We start from the raw sequence: 23,737 nt of genomic DNA on the forward strand, positions 1-23,737 counted from the left end.
GTGTGTGTGAGAGAGAGAGAGAGAGAGAGAGAGACAGAGAGACAGAGAGAGAGAGAGAGAGAGAGAACGCTATTGAAAACCACACCCACACTGAGAACAAACCACCCTAACCAATCAGTTTTGTAGATGTCCAGGGAGCTAAGGGGACAGAGTAAGGCTAAGATTCTAAAGCATCTGACAGGCTCACTAACAGGGGAAATAAAAAATGAATGAGATAAAATTTAATAGGAAAAAATTGTAATCTATATTTTAAAGAATTAAAAAAACCCTGAAGATTGCAATGGATCAGGGAAATGAATACCAACAACCACATGGAAAATGTAGGGACTTGAGTTGAACAAAGATGGGGTCATCTACAGGTGTGCTGGGTGCCAGGGAAGGATAATGAGTGCTTTGGCTGAGTACACAGAAGTACTGAGTGTGCAAAAGTGAGGAAGACAAGTTAGGTCCAGTGCATGGTCACTGTGACCCACAGACTTGACACAAGGTGAGGGTCTGAAAGCTGGACCTGGCCCTTTCCTACCAGGAAGAACAGCACAGGGCCAGAGAATAAGAAGCCCAGAAATCACCTGGAACCCTGTATCCCTGTGAGAACTGGACCAGCTGGGCACTGGCTGCCAGCTTCCTGAGAGCTGCCCCGCATCTCAATCTGCTTATCATCGCATCAAAGGCATTCCCAGCCTGCCCTGCCTCTGTCACCACAAGTATCCAGAGGGCTGGCCGGGAGCACCTGTCCCCAGAGACAGAGTGTGTTGACAAGTGGGACTGCCTCAAAGAGCACAGGTCCCAAAAGCAGTCATTTCCTGCGGAACATGGTGGCCTTCCAGGGATAGCAGTGCCTGGGCTCCTGAGCTCTACACCCAGTGAACGGTTTCCAGGGAGAAAATCCCTCTCTTGCAGGCCTGGTGCAGGACAGAAGCTGGAAAAGAGCATTGCCATCTCCACGCAAACAATGACACAGCGGCCACAAGAGGCCTCCTGCCACCAGATCCATATAAGGTCCCTATCAGAGCGCGAAGCCCACACCTCCTGCTTGACGTGTGCCTCCAGAATCCACAGTTGGAACTTGTCCATAGACTGGAAACTCAAACCTCATCCTCCCAATGTCTCTGGAGTTTGTTTGGAAGAGCTTTGCTTCCTTCTCTTGGGGCATGGGTATGTAGGAGTCTGTTCGAGCATCTCAAATGGCACACGGTGTGAGTTCAAGTGAGTGAGCCCCTTACTTGGTATGAGTGACTGTGCGGGTGTGTGTAAGAATGAGTGTGCCATGCCAGTGTGTCTGACTGTGTGCACTAGAGAGCACCCTGTTAGCTCCCGAATGTGTGTGAGCAAGTGCTATGCATAAACCATGAGTGTGTGCCTTGTACTTGTATGAGTGCCCTAGGTTGTAGACGGGTGGTGAATGGGTGCACTAGTGAGCATGGGACTTCATATGTGTGTACCTGTGTTCCTTTCTGAGTGTGGTTGAATGTGAGTGAAGAAGCCCATGTGTTTGGGTGTGTGGGTGCGGAAGCATACATCTTTGTCCTTCCATGGTCCCAAGGTCCCGCATGGTGCCCAAAAAAGCCAAACTCGAGCTCCCCCGGCCATGACGGGGGTCCTCGCTCTGGGACCCTTTGGGCACGAGGGGGCGCCTCGCTACCGTAACCGGGACGCGTTGGCCTGGGCGGCCCGGGGGCGGCTCACGGGGCGGTGCCGGACTCTGAGCTGTGGGCTCTGGGGACGCTGCGCTCCGCCCCGAGGAGCCACGGCCGGGCACGCGGAGCAAGCAGCCAGAAGCCCGCGCCGGAGGTAAAGTTGAATTTCCAATGTATGACCCGAGTCTGCACCTATCGGTCCTGGGACCGTTCGGTAATAGGGGCATAGCTGCGAAAGGGCTCCCGAGTCCGAGCGGAGCGTGGGTACCTGTCCGCGGGCGGCCACCGGAGGGAACGCAGTTCAGTTAGGGTAGCTAGCTGCGCTGAGGGCTCCGAAGCCCACGGAGGGGCGCTCGAGGGGTCGGTCCGGGCTGGGGCAAGCGGAACGGGGTCGCCCGCGCTCCACGCGCTGGAAGCCGGAGGATCGGGCTTGGCCGCGTGGTGCGCTTTCATGGAGGTTCGGGCGGCTGCCGGAGACTGGGTTCTGTTGCCGCCCCGTCTGCCCGCGTCGGTTCTACCGGATCCTGGGTAAGAAGGGGAGAGGAGGGCGCAGGAGGTCTGCATCCGGAAAGGGACCAGGGCTCTCCCGGACAGTCCCGGGCTCGAAGGCTGTGCGCAATCGGCTTGGGGGAGAGGTGACTGGGGCGAGTCCGCGGTGCTGGTTCCCTTTTCTGGTCCGAGACGGTGAAGTGTACGCCCACCCACCCACCGCTTACACGCGCAGTCGCGCGCACACGCGCCTTGCACGCTTGGCTGTCCTGCTACCCTTCCCTCTCTAACCTACCAGGGCGCCGGCTTGAATAGGATGCGGGGCGGGGGCGGGTATCGACTTCCACAGTCCGAATTCTGAGAAGTCTCTGTCCTCCCCGGCTCGGACAGCTACCTCTGGTCGGGACAGTGGCCCCGAGAGTGAGGAGTGTTGGGAGCTGAGGGGCTCTGAGCCTGGGCAATTGTATGCGGAAGGTGAGCTGGTTCCTTTGCGCCCTGGAAGATTGTCCAAGCTCGCGATTTTGAGGGCACCCTACACATGTTTGCCATCGAAGGATTTCAGAGTTCGGAAGCCCTAGGTCTCAGTCGAGTTCTCACTCTTGAAGCACTGCCCCGCGAGGAAGCACTGAGATCATGTGCTGTCCTCGGAGCCTTTTTGTTCACATCCAAATTCTCCTGCTCTTGGACCCTGGAGTTTAGAAGCTCAGAAGCAGCCTTGTCCTTGGCCCTTGGAGGCCCTAGAAATCCTCTCTCGCAGCCTCTGTCCTCCTTTGTCTCTCCTTTGCCCTTGGCTAAAAAAGGCCAGGGCAGCTTCCGGAGCAATGGCATGCTGTGAATAATGGATTTTGATCCAGTCTGGAACTCTGGGAGTGATTAAGTCGTGGCTCACACTGTGGCCCTGCCCTTGGGTCAGTTAAGTACCCCACTCCACCCACCCCAACAGGAATTTGTCTTCAGCAAGTGGTTTTCATTTCCACTGATGGGGGTGGGGAGGAATCCATAAGCCTCAAAGGCAAGAGGACTGTCCTCGCTTCCCTTGAGGGCCATGCAGGACTTTGACTGACCCGACCCTTTGATGGCTTGGGTAGGTGGTCACTGGCCTCTCACCTGCTTGGGTAGGTTGTCAGTGGGATTGCTGTGTCCCCTTATGCTATGACTCCCGGGGGGGGGGGGTGTTGTTGCACATTCAGGGGTGAAACCCACTTCTTGGGGGACCCCGCTCTGTATGGTCTAGGCAGACAAAGAGGCACACACTCAGTGCTGTCCAGAGACAACTCTCGTTTCTGGGTCTTTTTAGGGAGACCAATGACAGCTTTCCAAGGGCAGTGCAAATTTGTATACTCCATTTCGAGTTTTCACCCCCCCCCCTTGAAGTTGCCATAATTTAAACAAAACAAAACAAAATAACAAAACCAAGTTGAGTGTTTGTGGAGGCAAGCGGGGAGAGGAGAGCGAGTTCCTAGTTTACACAGAATGGACCTGTGTGGTTTTCCTTTCCCAGTGCCTGGCAGAGCCATGCGTGGGCCAGATGCTCAGAAAATGTGTGCTGGTTGATTAATTGTTTGAGTTATAATTAAGAGGTTCTACCTAGTGTACGGCTGGGAGAGGCATTATCATAATTACAGGTGTGCGTGCCGTAATTAGCAGGTCCCATAAAACACATAGGTTGATAGGAAATGATAAAATGTTGGGGTTTGCCCTGGCAAGTGCAGGTCCTAAGCTCCTGGGAGTTGGAGGAGGATGGATTGAGGCAGATATGATGAAGCCCGGATCCTCCCTTCCTCTTCTACTGGGCTGGTCTTCTGGACGAAGTGTGTCTCACCAGGCACTCAAAGGGCAGGGCAAGCCATGGGATGCCCGGAGAGAAGAATGTTGTCAGCTCGGAAACCCTGGGCAGATTATGTGGGGGCAGACTGGAGGGGAGCAGATGTGTGGCACAGCGTGGAGGTACTGAAGGTGGGCGGATCTGAATGATGAAGCTGGCCTCTGGTTCAAAATGGCACTTGGGGGCTGGAGATTTGAGTGCCTGCCCACTGATAGTCGTTTGGTGAGGAACAGAAACATTCACAGCTAACGCTATCCAGGGACATTCGAAAGGTGGGGTATCAGGGAGCTCCCCACTGCTAGAGTGGGAGTATCTGACTGAACAGAGACTGCCCTCAGATGGCCCCCAGTACCTACCATGAGGAGGGGCAACCATGTTGCTAGGGGCTGGTTCGCTGAAGCCTCCAAAGTGGCTGACAGCTACCGAGCCACAGCTGGCTTGCAGCCCCCCAGAGGCAGAGGCAGAAATCCCTTTAACAGGGGTCTCATCTTCATCTTCTAGAACTTGAGGGCACTTGGGATCCTGTTCTGTGACAAGAACTCCAGCAGTCTCTCGAACCCGCCAATTTCCTTAAGCAGAATTCCAGAGGTTTCGTTTCCCAGTCAGGCCAGGAAGTGAGCCAGTCCTTTACCATCCAGACACCATCTACAGACACTAACATCTCCACTGAGATGGGGGAGATATGATGGGGCTTGAGGGGGGATCCTCTCCCCCTCTTTCCTAAACAGCTCGGAAGAAGACACTTGAAAAGCAGCCGTCCATCCAGTCAGCGGTCACCTTCCCCTGAGGACACGGGTATAGCGGATGTGGGGCTCCGTGTCCACAGATGTGGGGCAGTCTGCAGGGTTCATGTCAAACTCAGTCCCTGAACTGGAGGCTGTACCACAAGACAGCGCTGTATTCTAGCTTCAGGGAGATTTGCCCGTGTAGTAAAACACAAACCACAGCTCGTTAGAAATACCCAACATTTTGATTTGATTGCGAGTTTAAAGAAAGTCGGATTAAAATGCGAGTGTGGTACAGACAATTTTGTGTTGCTTCCTTCCCTGTAAAGTGGCAGACATGCCAGCAAAGCAGAGGCCTGGTCTTGGGCACAGCATATCTCTCTCTCTCTCTCTCTCTCTCTCTCTCTCTCTCTCTCTCTCTCTCTCTCAGCATGCCAGTTTCCTCCACCAAGGCAGCTCCCCGAGATCTGGGCTCTAATGAGGAAGGCAGGGTGCAGGCTGCAGCCCAAGAACTCAGTGACTTCTGGATACTCTCAACCTCCTTAGACATTTGAATAGTGGCATTTAGATGTTAGACTAGACCCGAGTGGTGCTTTGAATTGAAAGGCTAGAATTCAGAGGCTGCGCTCAGCCTTCAAATCCTCTGGCTGATGTGAATACGGGGGCAGTTTTAGCTGAATTCCATCCCTAAGAGGCAGATTTATTTTTGTCAAGGCTTGGCTGTGGTGGGAAGTACTGTGGGATCCACTTGTCCTGACTCTTTGCCCCACTCTCCCAGTGGCTTCCTGGCTGTGAAAACTTCCTCTGCTGGGCTTCTCAGGGTTCTGTGTCCACTGTATTGTCACATATCATTCTACCTCTCAAGCAGAGGGTCTTTCAGACGGCCTGGCATGCATACCACTTGGCCGTCCCTGCCCTGCGTTGTAGAGAGGGGGTGCTCTAGTTTGGTGGTGAAGGTGGAGCCTAGGAATGTAGATGAATATGGATCCTAAGTCAGTCTCCCTGTGTGTGTCTGTGTGTCTGTCTGTGTGTGTGCGTGTGTGTGTCTGTGTGTAAGTCTTCCAGAGCGTGTGTGTGAAGGTCAGAGAATAACCTCGGCTATTAGCCCTTACTTTCCGCCTTGTTGGAGTTAAGGTCTGCTGTACGTCACTGGCACTTGAGTCTCTGGGGCTTCTTCAGCCTCCTGTATCAGAAGGCAAGGCTCCTCATGTATTACCCTGGCTTTTTACACAGGAAGCTTGTGTGGGATGGACTCCCTTAACATGTGGTATGTCAGCATCTTTAGTCTCTTTACATCTTCACTATGTGATTATTGTGGAAGTCATCCGGGTCCCTCTGCAGTGTTCCTCAGGGGAGGGGTTACCTCTGACAGCAGTTCCCTGTAGATGGAGCTGGTTGTGGTCTCCACCTGTGTTAACAGAGACAGGCTTCAGTCACCGATTTGATGTCACTGAACTTGGAGATGATCTTGATGTCTCTCTGCCATCTGTTTTCTTTGACACAGCTCTGCCATAAGCGTCTCCCCAGATCACTTTCTGCACCCACCATGGCTGGCCACATGCTGCCTGTCTTTCAGAGCCATACTGACACTCTGGTGCTTGGTGGCTTCACGGCAGTGAAGTGTGTGCCAGGTGACCAACGTGAGCTCAGTGAGTGGATGCACCCAGGTATGAGCTAGAACCTGTGCTAGGATCCGTGTGCTCGAACTGGGGAAATGCCTCGACCGCTAAAACCTAGGCTTTCATTGTATAAACAAAGAAATGCGCATGGGTGCGTACTCACATACGAGTACGCATGCGCACACTTGCGAACACAGGCCTGGTGGGTGGGACTGACATGAAGGCCTCGGAAGGAGGTGCAAAGAGCCTGAGCTGCATGCTCTGTGTTTGCCAGCATCTCTCCAGGCTATAGTTCCAGAACAGAACATAGCATAGGTGTTAGTCATCTTTTATAGCAATGCTATAACAAGATATCTGAGGTAGGCCACTTTATACACACTAGATGATCTTTTTGTTTTTGCTTTCTGGCTCGCTGTCCCAGAGATATATAATCCGTCATGCTAAGGAAAGACATGGCAGCCAACAGGGAAGAAAAGGTGGCAAGGTCAGGATGCTGGCTGGTCACGTTATAGCCGTACTTTGGGAGCAGAGTATGAATAGGTAGTGGGGTCAGGATATGGAGTCCGAAAGCCTGCCCCCAATGACTCACTCCAGCAAGGCTCTTACAAGCATCTTACAAGGTCTCATTCTTTTCTTTTCCCAAAGCACCAACAGCTGGGGACCAAGAGAGCCTCTGGGGGACATTACCCAATCCCATGTTCAAACCTCCTTATTTCATCTCCTGTGAACCCGTCAGGATCCAACCACAGTTCCACCCTGACGACTCCATCTAATCCAATTACCTCCCAAAGACTCCGCCCCTAGATACACAGTGGGGGTAGCGGTTCACCTCCTTAATACAATAGCATTTAGGGGCCTGAACTCCTGAATGGGTTAAACCATATTCGAAACCACAGAGGGTGATGAGCATGGTGGTGTATGCCTTTAATCCCAGCATGGGAAGGCAGAAGCAGGCGGATCTCTGTGTGTTTAAGATGGTAAGAGCCTGTGGTAGTTTGAATGTAATTGGCCCCCATAAGCTCATAGGGAGTGGCACTATCAGGAGATGTGGCTTTGTTGGAGTGGGTATGGTCTTGATGGAGGAAGTATGTCACTGTGGGGGTGAACTTTGAGGTCTCATATATGCTCAAGCCACATGCAGTGTCTCAGACCACTTCCTGTTGCCTGTGTGTTAGGATGTAGGAATGTTAGTTCCTTCTCTAGCACAATGTCTATGTACACACCATCATGTCACGCCATGATAATGGACTGAATCTCTGAAAGTGATGCATGTATAAATGTGTGTGTGTGTGTGTATGAGATCACTTGTATGAGTATATATGTAGCCACATGTGTGGAGGCGGTATGAGCAGATTAATTGTTGGGGGATGGTGAAGGCCAGAGGGTGACATCAATTGTCTTCCTCTACTGTAATTTTTTGGGGGGCCTAGACAGACTTGACAGCAAACCCTTAGGATCTGTCTGTCTGTCCCCTCCCTCCAACCAGTATTAGGGCTACGGCATACTACCTCATTTTCTGTGGGAGCTGGGGATCCAAACTCGGGTCCTCATACTTACACAGCAAACCCTTTATCCACTGAGCCATCTCTTCAGCCCTCTGATGCTTTTTAAGATAAGTGCTGATAGGATTCACCCTTGCTAGGAGGAAGCTGGAGAACACTGGCTGCTTCTCCCTCCAAGTGTTAGTCCTCTCTTGCTCTGTCTCCCGGGCACAGCTTTTAGACTGTGTAATGACTTTCTTCAGGCTGACACAGAGGCCAGGTATGCGCATCTCCCCTAGCAAATTAATAAGGAGGAAAACACGTCCCTTTCTTCCTTGTCAGCTAGGGCAGCCGGTTTTTAGCTGTGTGCCTCAGCTCAGGGCTAGAACAACAAAATTAATAAGTGAAATGTTTCTGCCATTTTCTTCCCACTTGTCCTCAAGTATCCAGAGACTGTTCAGGGTCTTGCAGTTCCAGCAACAACGGAGCCCTCCTCCTGTCGTTGTATTGAGTAAATCTGAAACCTCTGCCCTCAGACTCAGACCCTCAGACCTGAGGTTAGCTGTGGAATGTTTGCACACCCAACACTCAGACATCACTTGTGTCTCTAGACATCATCGTAATGAGATGTCATCAAAACCTGAGGTTGGGATGTTTATCTATAGACAAGAAACCGGTGTTACTGAGGGGCATCCAGACCCAAGTGACTGCCAGCCCTTTTTTGCTTCTGGTCCTTGTGGCTACTTAAAATACCACTTCAGATAGTGGAAGAGCAACTGCACTCACCTAGTCCAGAATTTAACCAGCTGCACAGTTGCCGTACGTTTCTAGAAGCTTCCTTCAGCGAAGTTTTAAACTTCTTCCATCCATGTGATTTTGGGTTCAATGGGGCCCTTGGGCTCTTCCCGAGGTCCTCGCCTCCTGCATGCCACCTGCCACAGCCTCACAATGGTCATGTGCCTGGGCTCGGAGCAGAGAGCCCCTTACTCTTTGCGGGGCTGAAGGAAGACAGAGACAGCTTTCTGCCTGAGTCAGGGGAAGGAGCTTCCAGAAGTTCTGTAAGAGCCCTGATCTCATATGGGAAGATTTCCTGTGTATCTGAGGGGGAGGGGGAGTCATGTTTAGTTTCCTCAGCGTGTAATTAGTGTACAAAATGTGCTTTATTATATAATGCACTTTTTAAATCGTATTCATGGCTCCCAGTTACTCCCTTCTGCACCTCCCCTTCCAGTCCCTTTCCTCTAGGCCTTTTTTGACTTTCATGTCTTCTTTATGTAAATCTATCACAATCCAAGATTTTTTTTTAAATAGGAACTTAGAAATAGCCTAAGAGGTAAAAGGGAACAAAGGGAATTTTTTTAAAGGAATACTTGAAAAAGAGGGAGGGCTGGCATAGGACAGGGCAGGAGGATAAGGAGTTCAAGGCCACCCTTGACTGGGGAATGAGTTTAATCACCTATTGACTCCAATTTGTGTTGTCCTTCTACCCCTGGGTGTTGGGCCACCTGCTGGCGTGTGCTCAGCTTGCCAAGAGCCACATTAAAGTAAGCTACCTCTCTCTTCCCCAAACCATCAGCTGTCCCTAGTCCCTAAACTAGGAGTGGGGGCTCATGGGCCACTTCTCGCTCCATGCTGCAATGTCGCCTGCCCTCAGTCTTGCGCAGGCAACAGAGCTGCTGTGTTCATGGGTTCAGCAGCCCTGACACATTCAGAAGACACGGTTTCATTCCCATCATTCTCATCACCCCTGACCTTTGGCTCTTACCATCTTTCAGCCCCTTCTTTCATGCTTCCTGAGCCTTGCAGAGGAGGTGTGATAGAAACATGTCCCATTTGTCATTGAGCTCTCCACAGACACTCCTCTGAACTGTGACCAGCCATCAGTGTCTGTCCATGTTAACCCCCCTCAATTGCACAAAGAAACTTCTCTGCTGAGGCCTGAGATCTGTGCGAATATGGGAGTAGAGCTATGAGTTTACAGGGCATTTCTTTATTATATCAGTTCAGCAGAATAATGGCAGTTGCTTCACAATCTTGAGCAGCTTTATAATGCCAGGCGTATGTTCCCTCTGCTGGAGCAGACCTTAGGGCCAATCAGAAGGCAGTTGGTTACCCTCAAGACATCTGTGCCACTGTGGCTCCCCATGGGCTTATCTCACAATAGTAATCACCGCAGTTCACATGGTTCAGCTGAGTAAGACTGCTCGTTGATCACTTCTCCACCACCACCGCCTACATATAGCACCTTCCGTGCTATGCAAGCTAGTCAGCAGGGAACATGTTTCTAGGTCAGTACCAACTGGATTTCTCTACATCTTATGACTATTGTGTTCGTTATCTTCAGCAATATTGTGAAAATGGCTATTCTTCTAAAAGCAATCCATAGATTAAATTCAATTCCCATCAACATTTCAATGCAATTCTTCACAGAATTTTTTTTTCTAATCTTAAAGTTTATATGGAAGCACAAATGAGCCCAGGTAGCAAGCAAAACAAAACAAAAACAATCCTGAACAATATAAATACAGCAGAAGGTATCATCACCGTGCCCAGTTTCAAGTTATGCTACAAAACCATAGTACTACAAACAGCATGGTACTAGCACAAAATAGACTCAATGGACAATGGAATGCCATTGAGGGCTCAGTTATGAGTTCATGCAGCCTTCTTGAGTTTTGACAAAGATGACAAAAGCATACACTGAACAAAAGACAGCATCTGGACCCAATGCTGTTGGGAAACCTGTCATCTTGGACACAACTAATTCCAACGGATCAGAGATCTCAGTTAGACCCAGAACTCTGAAACTTCTAGAAGGAAGAGCAAGGAGTGCTTGTCAACAAATAGGCTTAGTAAGGATTCCTAGACAGGACTCTGGTTGCTCAGGAAATACGACTCCAGTCAATAAGTGTAACTGCATTAAGTTACAAAGTTTCTGTGCTGTAAACAATACTGTTAGTCGGCTGAGGAGGCAAACTGTAGAGCGATAGCTAAACCTGAGTGAGGATTAGTGTCTACAATACACAGGAAACTCAAAAATCAAACACCAAGGAAACAGCGCAGTTAAAAAGGAGAGTATTGAAATGAACAGTAAGTTCTCAGACAAAATACAGATGGTTAAAAATTGTTTTAAAGTTGGTCGGTGGTGGCGCACACCTTTAATCCCAGCACTCGGGAGGCAGAGGCAGGTGGATCTCTGTGATTTCAAGGTCAGCCTGGTCTACAGAGTTCAAGGACAGCTAGGGCCACACAGAGAGATCCTGTGTCGAAAAACTGAAAAACAAAATTGTTTTAAAAAAAGTGTTTGCCAGCCAGGCGATGGTGGCGCACGCCTTTAATCCCAGCACTCGGGAGGCAGAGGCAGGCGGATCTCTCTGAGTTCGAGACCAGCCTGGTCTACAGAGCTAGTTCCAGGACAGGCTCCAAAGCCACAGTGAAACCCTGTCTCGAAAAAAAAAAAAAAACAAAAAAAGTGTTTGCCATCCTTAGCCATCAGGAGAATGCAAATGCAAATTGCTTTGAGATTTTGTATTACTGTAGTTAGAACGTCTAAGATTAAGAAAGCTAACCACAGCAAATGCTGGTGAGGATGTAGGGGACAGAGAACCCTCGTGCACTGTGCATTGGTGGGAGTGTGAATTGGTGCGGACACTGGAAAGCGGTCCGAAGTTCCTCAGAGAACGATAAACAAAGGACTCTCACTTCCTACTACAGAGACACGTGCTCATCCATGTTCACAGATGCTCTATTCACAACCCGTCCGTACTCATCATCCAGCAACTGATGAATGGATGATGATATCATGTGACCTCTATGCAATGGGATTTTATTCAGCTGTTAAAAAAAATGAAATTTCAGGTAAATGTACGGAGCTGGAAAACAGACTAAATGAGGTAGCACAGACACAGGATGATAAATGATGCCTATAAAATAGATTAATTTTAAATAAGTGTGAGCCAGAGGAAAAAGTCAAAAGAATTATCGTTTTGCAGTAGTCTCACGAGGTATCCCAGAATGTCCTCTAACTATCTTCTCACCTCATCCTCCTGAGTTTACAAGCATGACCTACAATCCCTGGTTTCAGAGGAAATTTCTAAAAATACGTATAACTAAATGAAAATTAAAATACAACAAATCAAAATATTTACGACAGAACTGGAGCACTTGGGAAACTTAACATCACCAGATGCTTACAGCAGAAATAGAAAAGACTTAAAGTCAGTGATTTGCATCCAGATTTGAATCAGATCTTTTAAAACTCCTGGAAAAGAGATGCCCCCCCCCCCAGGGTCGGAGAGTTTTTTCATGGAGAATTCTACCAAATGTCAGAAGAAGAGGGAATGTTCCTTAACTCACTTGGTGAAGTTACAGTTACCTGGTGGCCACATGAACAGACAGAATAGAAACAGCAAACTGCAAATAAAACCCTCCGTGAGTGCTGTCTTAGTTTGGGTTTTATGGCTGTGAAGAGACACCATGACCATGGCAACTCTTATAGAGAAAACATTTAATTGGGGTGGCTCGTTTACAGTTTCAATGGTTCAGTCCATTATCATCATGATGGGGAGCATGGCAGTGTAACACTAAGGGAAGCTTGAGCATGCTTAAGGCCCTGGGACCAATCCTAATAGCACAGAAAAAGGGGAGAAGATATCCAAGAGGCACCTGTGTTGAAAGTCATACCATGTTCATGGATTAGAAGACTGTGGTGCTGGTGTTGGTTCCCAAACTGATGAATAGGTTTAGCACAACCTGTGGGAACATTCCCACGGTTTTCTAGAGGAATTGCACATATGTTTATTAACCTCATTCTGAAGCTCATAGGGAAAGTAGGCATGCCGTAACAGTCCAAAGAACCCCACAAAGGCTAATAGCAGCTGGAGTCTTTCTGGTCATATGTGTCCTTCCTCTCCAGCTACCATTATCCAGACAGTGCTGTTGATTGTGTCCTGGAGGGGAGTCAGTTCAGTGGTGGACCTTCTCAGTACAAGATGCTGGAGCAATTGGTCATCTGTAAAGCACTGGGCTCACCCTCACCCTAGGCCTGGCAGCAAGCAGCACTCTGAAGTCTGGTGCACAGACCTCTGTGTAAATGCAAAATGTATGACTAGGAAAACATCTTTCTGATCTAAAGTAGGCAAAAAAAATCTTAGATTTAAAACCAAGACCCATAAAAGACAAATCGGATACATGAGACCTTATTAGAATCAAAGACTACCCTACAATGACCCTTTTAAGAGCGTGGACGGAAAACTACAGAGAAGGAGGATATATTTGCAAGCTGTACATTCGTGAAAGAAAACAAGAATATGAAGAATCAATAATCTGTCAAGGAACTCCAATTAAAACTAGGCAAAATATGAGAGCAGAAGAGGAAATCCAGATGATAAATAGTCATGACAACATATTCCACGTCATTAATCTTCAGGGATGTGGAAATTAAACCAAAGTGCGATGTATCATGGTGCATCTATCAAAACGGCTACAGTAAACATACTGGCAACACCAAACGCTGACAGAGAGGCAGGGGAGCCATTGCTCACACAGGCTGCTACAGCGCCTGTGGAAAACCACTTAGCGTTTTTGTTAAAACAAGACAAAACCAAAAAAACTGAAAAAAACTACAAAAGCATATAACTACAATATGGTTTAGCATTGTAATCACTGTCTTGAAGTAGAAACAGGACCAACATGAATGTCTAGTGAGTGAAGGCACTTCTGCTAAGCATGGTAGTCTGAGGGGGCTCCCCAGGACCCCCACGCAGAAGGAACAAGTGTACTCTCAGACCGTTCTTTGGCTTCCTCATGCATGTTGTGGCGTGTGTGTGTGTGTGTGTGTGTGTGTGTGTGTGTGTGTGTGAATATGTGTGTGTGTGCATGTCCACGCCCCCCCATACATATAATTTTTAAACTTTCAAAGGAGGGAACACCCGTACAAAGCTTCGCCATAGGTTTCTACAGTGCCAAACATGTTCCTAGAAGCCCAAACGGGAAACGACCCAGATGTCCTTCAAGAGGCGATGGTTAGCCAGGGTGCTGTGACTGTGCCTTCCACTATCCTTCTTGCCTCTCATTTCCCTTGCTCCAAGGATCCTCCTGGAGCAGCCGCCTCCCTTCATCCCTGATTCTCCTTTCCTGTCGCCTGGAGATTATTAATTAAGATTCTTTCAATTTTCTGAGCAAAGTTGGTGTGTGAATGAGGCGTTTATGTAATTCTCTCTCACGGTTTTTCTTCCAGAAGTGGATAATGGGCTCGTTTCAAATTGAATTAAGAGATAATTAACACATGTGCAGGCACAGACAGGCGAATAATGTCTCTCTTTCTCTTTCTCTTGTGTTAAATTGTTCCTACAAAGGCTTGGCTGTGGGCCTGACCAGTGGGATATAAAGAAAGGGTCCCCGAGCCTTTCCTACATACACCATGGGGACCCTTGGAGAGCACGTGAGCTGGAAGGACACAGCAGCCCTGGTGGCATCTGGGCCACTAGGAAGGTGATGAGGACCCAGCCTCACCAGGTCTAGCATTCCGAGTTAGATGGTGTATCCCCAGAAGAGCATTGCCTGAAGGCTTCCAGGGAGGTAGCTAAAAGGCATGTGTCACCCACTGCCGCACAGTTGTCACCCCCTCCTGTTGTCCTGTCACACCCTGTTGTCACATAGTGATGACACCCTATTGTTACATGCTCTCAACAGACTGGCATGACTTGTCACAGGCTGTCACTCTTGTACGTTGTCACCAGAGGCACACTGTTCCCGTGCTGGCCCCAGACTACTCACAGCCTGCGGAGGAGACACTGGGGACCATTCCAGTAGCTCTGGCAGTTCCAAACTCCTTGCTCTACTTTTGACAACTTCCCTCATGACCTTCTGAGGGTTGAAGGAGGCCTCATCCCCCAGTCAACATCTCCCCCATCCAGAGACTCCTTGGCTTACCCCACCATGCTTAACCCAAGACTATGTGTCTCATTCCCACTTATGAGCCAGTTAGAAGCCGTGCAAGGCTTCAGGTCATCACCAGGTAACCATTTCCAGTTCTTTCCTGGAAGGCATGGGGCAGCTGAAGTGGGGGAGGGAGCCTGAGCCTTTCCAGGACCCATAGCCTCCTGAATCCCCCCAGTTTACCAACTCCTTCCTTAGGTCTCTGCTCACTTCTGCCAGGACAGATTGTCCCCTCCTCATTTGGGAATATAATGAGGCCAGAGTTGCTGCTCAGGCACCTTCTGCCAGACCCCAACTGTTCCCCTGGGCCACCACAGGATCAGCTTCTCAGAGAAGGTATAGTTGAGGCATGTTCCAGGAAGAGGCCCCTCCGAGGAAGCATCTGGCTTCCTCCTGGAAGGCAGGCAGTCTATGGCATCTCTGGTACGGTGGCCAGGAGAGCCTCTGCTCTGGTCCTGATGATCAGACCTGACTCATCTCAGACCACATTCAGCTGTAAAAGCCTCAGCTGATGAGACAGGAGCATGGTTCGGACATACAAGCTACAAATCCCATCCCCACAGGAAACAGTATTTCTTCCAGAAAAAAAAAATGTGTTTTCTAGTCCTGAACATCTAAGCAACCCACACACAAATTACCCAAAGGCGTGGGCAGGAGTTCCACTGGGGCCCTAATTATACCGTACAGCATGGGGGAGTGTCAGGTGCTTCTGTGATGAGCGCTGCAGGGCCCATCAGGCACAGCTCAGCTCTGGCAATGATCCTGGGCTCGAGCCTCTGTCAGGCAACCGCCTCCACCCCCAGAGTGCCCAATGCCGCTCCCCAGGCTGCCGGATAGAGCCGCAGAGCCCAGCCAGCAGAGACCGCCGCTCTAGAGTCCGCCTGTCCTGTGCTTCTTCCTAAAATGTGTGTAGATGTGAGTGGCAGATGTGACATTTTAGCCATCTTCGTGTATGATTTAGCAGCACCAATGCATTCACCATGTCATGCAGCCATTACCTCCATTCCAAATTTCCATTACTCTAAACAGAAACAACTCCACCACACACACACACACACACACACACACACACACACGTACCATACATTCTAATCGTTCCATCTTTATAACTTGGCCTGGTCTAATTCAAGGCTTCTTAAGCTTTTCCCATTTGCAATCCCTTTTCACCTGGAAAATTTTTATGTGACCCTGGATATGTATATACACACATACACAGTAGGTATAGAGATAAAACATTTACTGATAATCATACTGAATTTAAAAAAAAAGATTCTTTGGTGTGTGTGTGTGTAACTATCTATACACATCTGTACTACTGGTTTTGTGTGTCAACTTGGCACAAGCCAGAGTTATCAGAGAGAAGGAGCCTCAGTTGAGGAAATGCCTCCATGAGATTCAGCTGTAAGGCATTGTCTCAATTAGTGATCAATGCGGGAGGGCCCAGCCCACGGTGGGTGGAGCCATCCCTGGGCTAGTGGTTCTGGGTTCTATAAGAAAGCAGGCTGGGCAAGCCATGCAGAGCAAACCAGTAAGCAACTCCCCTCCATGGCCTCTGCATCAGCTTCTGCCACAGGTTCCAGCCCTATTTGAGTTCCAATCCTGATTTTCTTCACTGATGAGCAGCAAAGTGGAAGTATAAGCTGAATAAACCCTTTCCTCCCCAGCTTGCTTTTTGATCATGGTGTTTCGTCGCAGTAATAAAAACCCTAACTAAGACAATATCTAATGTTGTCTTATCTAATATCAATATCTAATGAACTGAAGACGAAAGCAAACTTGCATATTACTGTGATAAAGAACTTGTTTATTTTTACCGGAAGGTTGAGCCTTGCCTGAAGATATGACTGTGTGGGTTGCAGGGCATCTTTGGTGTTTTTCACAGTTGACTAATGTTTCAATCTTATAGTTAACAATGTTGAGAATGCTACTTAATATGAATATATAGTACAAAATGACAATGTATGTTTAGGAACCATTCAAAAGTTGTCGGAAATGTTGTGCTAATCTCAAGCCAAAGTTCATTTAGTGGCTTTTTTCTTTAAATAAAATTTAAGTCAGCAGCTCAAATACTGACTTTTTAAATTAAATATTCTAACAGAGCAGAGTGTCAGGGTATTCTAACATTCTCGGGAATGGCAGTAGGAATATATTAAAAGTCTCTTTCTGTGATTAGACCATTATACTTCTGTAAGAGTGGAGAGCATCGCATGTACAGTTAAAACCCTGCAATTCAGACCTCTTTCCTCTTGCGGCCATCGCTGGATCGCAGCCGCCAAAATGAAGTTCAATCCCTTTGTGACTTCTGACCGGAGCAAGAACCGCAAACGGCATTTCAATGCACCTTCTCACATTCGGAGGAAGATCATGTCTTCCCCACTTTCCAAAGAGCTGAGACAGAAGTACAATGTTCGCTCAATGCCCATTCGAAAGGATGACGAAGTTCAGGTTGTCCGGGGACACTACAAAGGCCAGCAGATTGGCAAAGTGGTCCAAGTGTACAGGAAGAAATACGTCATCTACATTGAACGGGTGCAGCGGGAAAAGGCTAAAGGCACAACTGTCCACGTGGGCATCCACCCCAGCAAGGTGGTGATCACCAGGCTAAAGCTGGACAAAGACCGAAAGAAGATCCTGGAAAGGAAAGCCAAGTCTCGACAAGTAGAAAAGGAGAAGGGCAAATACAAGGAAGAAACGATTGAGAAGATGCAGGAGTAGGGGCGTCTCATACAGTTTTCATTAAAGACTGCTTGAGTAAAAAAAAAAAAAAAAAAAAAAAAACCCTGCAATTCATAGCACAGAATGGTCTTGAATCTGAGCCAAAGTGTTTTAGGTGATGCTTATTGGTATTGCGTGGCAGATTGGATTGGCACGCACGGTGCAAAGTGCGTGTGTGGAACACTTAGGCTGCACTAAGGTTGCAGAAATGAGCGATCCCGGGAATGGCTTGGATTCGTGTCTTATTTGATTTTGGTTTTTTATTTATTTATTTATTTATTTATTAAGGATTTCTGCCTCGTCCCCACAACCGCTTCCCATTTCCCTCCCCCTCCCCCGATCAAGTCCCCCCCCCTCATCTGCTCGAAGAGCAATCAGGGTTCCCTGACCTGTGGGAAGCCCAAGGACTGCCCACCTCTATCCAGGTCTCGTAAGGTGAGCATTCAAACTGCCTAGGCTCCCACAAAGCCAGTACGTGCAGTAGGATCAAAAACCCACTGCAATTGTTCTTGAATTCTCAGTATTCCTCATTGTCCGCTATGTTCAGCTAGTCCGGATTTATCCCATGCTTTTTCAGACCTAGGCCAGCTGGCCTTGGTGAGATCCCAATAGAACATCCCCATTGTCTTAGTGTGTGGGTGCACCCCTCGTGGTCCTGAGTTCCTTGCTCGTGCTCATATTTGCCATGGTTTGTGAATTTAGAAATCTCTTCCTGTTGTCAAATGTTTCACAGCACCCCTCCCCCACACATTGTTACGTGAGAAATGGTGACCCTAGGATAAAGATGCTGTGCTCTCGGTTCTCCTGTCCCTGGAGTTGTGTGGCGTAGTTGGTATCATGAAGCCATACATGGCGTGAGGCTGGACCTTCTGAACGTGGATGTCCCCTTTTGCAGCACCATTTGTGCAGGCAACTCCTCGCTGACAGTTCTATACTCTCCTTCCCAAGTGTGCTGCCCGTAGACCAAGATCTATGTCTGGACTCTTTGTACTATGGTCCCACACTGTCAAAACTGCTATAGTTTTTTAGATCCTTTGGCAACTGGGCAGGATTCCAGTGTGGTCTTTCCATGCCAGAATATGTGGGCTTCCCACAGGCCACTGTGACTCCATATGCACTAAGATTAGCCTTTTCCATTTCTCTGAAACCCTCTGAGATTTTGACGGGCTGTTATAGAAAGGCCTTGCTTGTGAGGAAGTCCCAGCACAAGCATTTGGGGTGTGAAGACTTAGGTTAACACATCGAATTCTGACTCGGGGTGCTTTTCTTTCCAGGACCCCAGGGTTTAAGCTGGAAAAGTTAGGGCTTCAGTATTTTTAGGCTTGCAGAAGAATTGGGAAATTTGTGCCGCTTTCTAAGCCGGTGTCCTCCAGTGCTGGTGTCTCTTTGTGGAATGAACAACACAGTCTGTTCCTCTACTGGCTCACTGTAAGGGCTCTGTCCAGACCTGGGACACATGGTGTTTGTAATTCTTGGTCTCCTGCTTTTCTAATGACTCTGCAGGTTTGTCTGGGTCTTTACAATCTTGACATTTTAAAAGGGAGCTCTTCTCAGCCTGGGAGGCCTTTTTGGCTTGACGAGTACCTTCATTCATAGATTTTGTCTTCGTGCCCACCGTTCCTAATGATCTTCTGGTAACTGGAATGCTGTTCTGCCCACAGTTCCCGGGGGCTTTGCACTTGCCTGGGATGGGTGCTGTCCTGTTTGTATCTGTGTATGTTCATGTGACTGTGGTTCTGTCTATGGGGTGGGAACCAGTGACTGACTATAGAGACAATGGCCTGTTGGGTCCTGTCCTCCCTCCCACCTGCAGCTCAGGACCAGTGTGTACAGTGCCTCAGCCCTGGCCACTGCCCTTATACCCACCCAGTGTTCTTTTGCACCAAGGCTTCTCCCTCTGCAATAGTAGTCCCTGTGCCTTGCTCTGGGACGGCCAGACCCTCTCCCTATGGGTGCACTGTGTTCCTGTGGGTGCCCATGTTTATCCAGACTCTTTCCTGTGCCAGGAATTGGGATCTTCCTTTTGCTTGCCAGCTAGAGCCGCTTCGCAGTGAAGAGCCCTGTGTGTGCATTTGAGGTTGCTCTGGGGTTCTATCCTAGAGTGGGATGGGCTGAGCACTCCTAGACGTCCTGCAGGGAACTGGGCGCAGAGTGGCCTCACAGCTGAGAGACACCATCCCATGGTACCAAGGGGCTCTTCAGTCATGTGCCAGTTGGCATGTGCCTAAATAGGGGTGAGTACAGACATTTTCACCCAGACACTTGAGGGCCATTTTTATCCTCTGATTGTCCCTCGCTCTCTGTGGGGTTTGGTCCTTAGTCACCCCATCATCAAGAAGTCCTCAGTGTCCTTTCACGCCTGTACTTTATCACTCAGGTGTCGTCATTCAGAATTAACTTACTTTGTTTTACAGGGAGTGGATAGGATTTAATTTATAATTAATGCCTAAAGGAGAGCATCCTGGTGTGTGTGTGGGGGGGGGGGGAGTTGCTTAGTGGGTAACTCTGAGTTAGGATCGATGGCACCCAGGCAAAAGCTAGGATGGTCACATATGTCTGAAACCCCAGACCTGGGGATGTGAAGACAGGAGGATTGCTGGGGCCTGCTTGCCAGCTGGTCTAGGTGAGCGTGGTGAGCTCCACATTCAGTGAGATCCCGTCTCAGGTGAAAAAGGTGGAAAACTGATAGAACAGGATACTCAGCATCCTCCTCTGCGTAGGTCTTTCAGAAGGGGGAAGGGACATCACAATGTCAAGCTGTCTTGTCCAAGAACAGAGGATTGTACTCCATGTGTCAAGTTGACTGTTCCGACATTGGATGGAACCCAAGCCTTACATATACCCAGCCAGCACTTGACCACTGAGCACACCCCTAGGCCACCTCTGTGTTTCCAGAATGTTGTCAGATCCCCTTGTTAAGAAACTGTGCACACGCCTTGGGAAACTTATTCGTCTGCTGTTGTTGCTGTTATTTTAAGAAGACTTCTTTTCAGTCACCATGCCCTCTGTTTGTGGATTTTATCACCAGCCATTTTAATAAACTCTTTATTCATTCAAGGCATGTCCCCTAGATCCTTGAGGTCTGCACCCTCTTCCAGTCCTGTCTGTAAACAGAGGTGCTCATGCCTCTCCCAGCCCAGCCTGCGCCACCAGCTGCTCCTCTGAGGTAGAGGCTTGGCTGCTGCCTCAACCCTGTCCCGTCTGTTCACTTGCTCTTTGCTTTCATTCCTCCCCATTAGACACAAGAGTGGCTTTAGACCCTGGCAGTTCATCCATCTTGACCCTCGACTCCCTGAGCATTTGGAGAGGGCTTTCTTGGCATCCATGGAAATAATCATACGTGGCAAGAGACAGAGTGTTGCTCACACTCAGCTGGCACACACTGATGGGCATGTACAGCGGTGTGTTTTTGTTCTTCTGTCCTGTGGGTTCAAGACTTGCAACATGAATATCATCTTTGTTGCTGGGAACTGCAGAAGAAGGGACCAAGCCCAGGACCACAAACATCCTGATGCACTCTGACTCTTAGCTAACCCCAGGCCATCCACAGGCTTCACACCCGACCTCAGGTCATCCACAGGCTTCACACCCGACCCCAGGCCGTTCACAGGCTTCACACCCGACCTCAGGTCATCCACAGGCTTCACACCTGACTCCAGGCCGTCCACAGGCTTCCCACCCGACCCCAGGCCGTCCACAGGCTTCCCACCCGACTCCAGGCCGTCCACAGGCTTCACACCCTACCTCAGGTCATCCACAGGCTTCACACCTGACTTCAGGTTATCCACAGGCTTCACACCCGACCCCAGGCCGTCCACAGGCTTCCCACCCGACTCCAGGCCGTCCACAGGCTTCACACCTGACCTCAGGTCATCCACAGGCTTCCCACCCGACCCCAGGCCGTCCACAGGCTTCACACCCGACTCCAGGCCGTCCACAGGCTTCACACCCGACCCCAGGATGGCCACAGACTTCACACCAGGATGTCCATGAGGGTTTGGGTGCATAAAATGACTCATTATCATTTCACAGGGACTACACTCTCCTATAAGAAAAAAACTGTAAGATGATATTTTCTCTCCTAAAACTGGAATGGTTTCATTCCTTTCTCTTGTTACTAAAATTACCTGTATCTTTTGTTCAAAAGAATCTTAAAGGGAAAAACACAACAGGGAAAAACCAGGGAAGAAGTGAAAATTGCCTGGAATTCCATACCCAATCTGTGTACTACGAAGCTTCTCGGGTGTCCACTCCTGCCATCAGTGGCTCCCTATGACCTGATTATCGCCCGAGCGCTGTCTCGGGGCACTGTTCCCGCTAGAACCAATGGAAAGACTGGAGAAAATGTGTAGTCTTAAGGGAAGGCTTGGATTTCTGAGTCCATTTCAACTCCATGGGCCTGCCCCCTGGATTGCCTCAAATATTGTCAGGAGGGAGGTCCAGCTGATGAGATGCCTGTGGTCTTGGGGTGCAGGGGCATAAGGGAAGGATTTTGTATTTGCCAAGAGTGACAAATACAAAAACATTGGTACCAAACTGAGAAGAGTTTTTCTGAGCATAAGCCAAGGTGAAGGAGGCTGATGCTAAGGGAAGGTTAGCAGTTCCAGGTCTGGGGACCATGCATAACCCCTAAAGAGTGTCCCCTGGAAACCAGGCTAACAGGGTGTTGAGAGCCCAGCATTGGCCCTAATACATAGCTACCCACATAGCGCAGTGTGGTCTTCAGAATGGAGCAGCAGACACCCCAGTTTAACACTGTGTGCCTTGCACGTGATGAGGGGCCTGAGATAATTACTCATTTATTCAGTAAAGTTGGAAAAGACATCATCAGTAAAGAACCATAATAACTGCAAAGTAAACTCTCGGGCCGGGAAGATGTCTCGGTTGGTAAAGAGTCTGTCATGCGAGCATGAGGACCCGAGCTCAGGTGATGCCCAGCAGCCCAGCTCTGCAGAGGAAAGTGTCTCTCTGGAGCTCATGGTTACCCAGCCTAGCCAATCAGTGAGCGCCATGTTCAGTACTACAAGACCCTGACTCAAAAACTAGAGTGGAGGTCAGGGGAGCTGGAGATGGCTCAGCAGTTAAGAGCACTTGTTGCTCTTGCAGAGAACCCGGGTTCAGTTCCCAGCATTAACGTGGTGGCTCAGAAACATCTGTAACTCTAGTTCCAGGTGACCCAATGCCTTCTTTTGACCGCCATCCATACCAGACACGAATGTGGTTCACATACATACATGTAGGCAAAACACCCATGTACATGAGATAAATAGATATTTTTAAATTTTTAATAAATAAACCGGGGAGGAATCAAAGAAATCACCTGATGCTGACCTCTGGCTTCCAAAGATGTGCATCTACCAAGCGTTTGTCCAGACATTCACATAAGCACCTCACGCTCCCGTAAACTTAATACATAAAATTTAAAAAGTAAAATTTAATTGTCTGAAATGTGTCCTGGTTTTTGGTCATTTTCTGTGAAGTGCTGGGTTTGCTTCTCAGGAACCTGGTTTAATCTGTGGGTGCTGGGCATTGACCTCCGCTGGCCAAGACCCAGACTCTCCCCAGAGGCAGGCTGCCAGCGACAGCAGACTCTTGGGAACAGAGCTAGAGCTTGGAGGAATCTACAGCCAGTTCAGGCCATCCCGATCTTTGGTGTGCCCACCCTTGACTCTTATGGTTCTGTTCTAGCCTGGCACTCAGTGGTCATTAGTGGCTCTATGTCTACCTTGACCCTTGATGATTGACCCTCAGTGCAACTACGTCCACTCTGATCCTCCATGGATCCGTGTCCAGCCTTGATCTTCCGTGGATCTGTTTCCAGCCTTGATCCTCTGTGGATCTGTGTCCAGCCTTAATCCTTTGTGGATCTGTGTCCAACCTTCATCCTCCGTGGATCTGTGTCCAACCTTCATCCTCCGTGAATCTGTGTCCAGCCTTGATCCTCCGTGGATCTGTGTCCAGCCTTCATCCTCCGTGAATCTGTGTCCAGCCTTGATCCTCCGTGGATCTGTGTCCAGCCTTGATCCTCCGTGGATCTGTGTCCAGCCTTGATCCTCCGTGGATCTGTGTCCAGCCTTGATCCTCCGTGGATCTGTGTCCAGCCTTGATCCTCCGTGGATCTGTGTCTAGCCTTGATCCTCTGTGGATCTGTGTTCACCCATGATCCTCTGTGAATCTACATCCACCCCTCACCTTCAGTGAACCTGGGTTTATCCTTGGCCTTCAGAGTATCTACATTTATCCATGAACCTCAGTGGATCTGCGCTCACCGCTGATCCTCAGTTGACCTGTGTCTATATCTGGTTCC

At 49.0% G+C, this 23,737-nt stretch overlaps 2 protein-coding genes across 6 annotated transcripts in view; both read left to right on the forward strand.

Annotated features, from left to right (window-relative positions):
* The first annotated feature begins 1,175 nt into the window (after positions 1-1,175).
* Kcng2 (potassium voltage-gated channel modifier subfamily G member 2) overlaps positions 1,176-23,737 on the forward strand; it is a 67,314-nt gene continuing 44,752 nt past the window's right edge. For 2 of the 5 annotated variants that reach the window (XM_041640882.1, XM_041640877.1), the window contains exon 1: positions 1,688-1,791. The gene's annotated coding sequence lies outside the window, so the exon portion shown is untranslated. The other 3 variants (XM_041640880.1, XM_041640879.1, XM_041640878.1) reach the window with 3 other exon arrangements.
* On the forward strand, positions 16,980-17,493 carry LOC121440156 (60S ribosomal protein L26-like). Its single transcript, XM_041640887.1, has one exon. The coding sequence runs from the start codon at positions 16,993-16,995 to the stop codon at positions 17,428-17,430; it is 438 nt and encodes a 145-aa protein (XP_041496821.1). The 5' UTR covers positions 16,980-16,992; the 3' UTR covers positions 17,431-17,493.

This window comes from Microtus oregoni, unplaced genomic scaffold (assembly GCF_018167655.1).
Source record: "Microtus oregoni isolate MIOR12 unplaced genomic scaffold, Mior012 000065F_ref0000479, whole genome shotgun sequence".
NCBI classification, from domain to species: Eukaryota; Metazoa; Chordata; class Mammalia; order Rodentia; family Cricetidae; genus Microtus; species Microtus oregoni.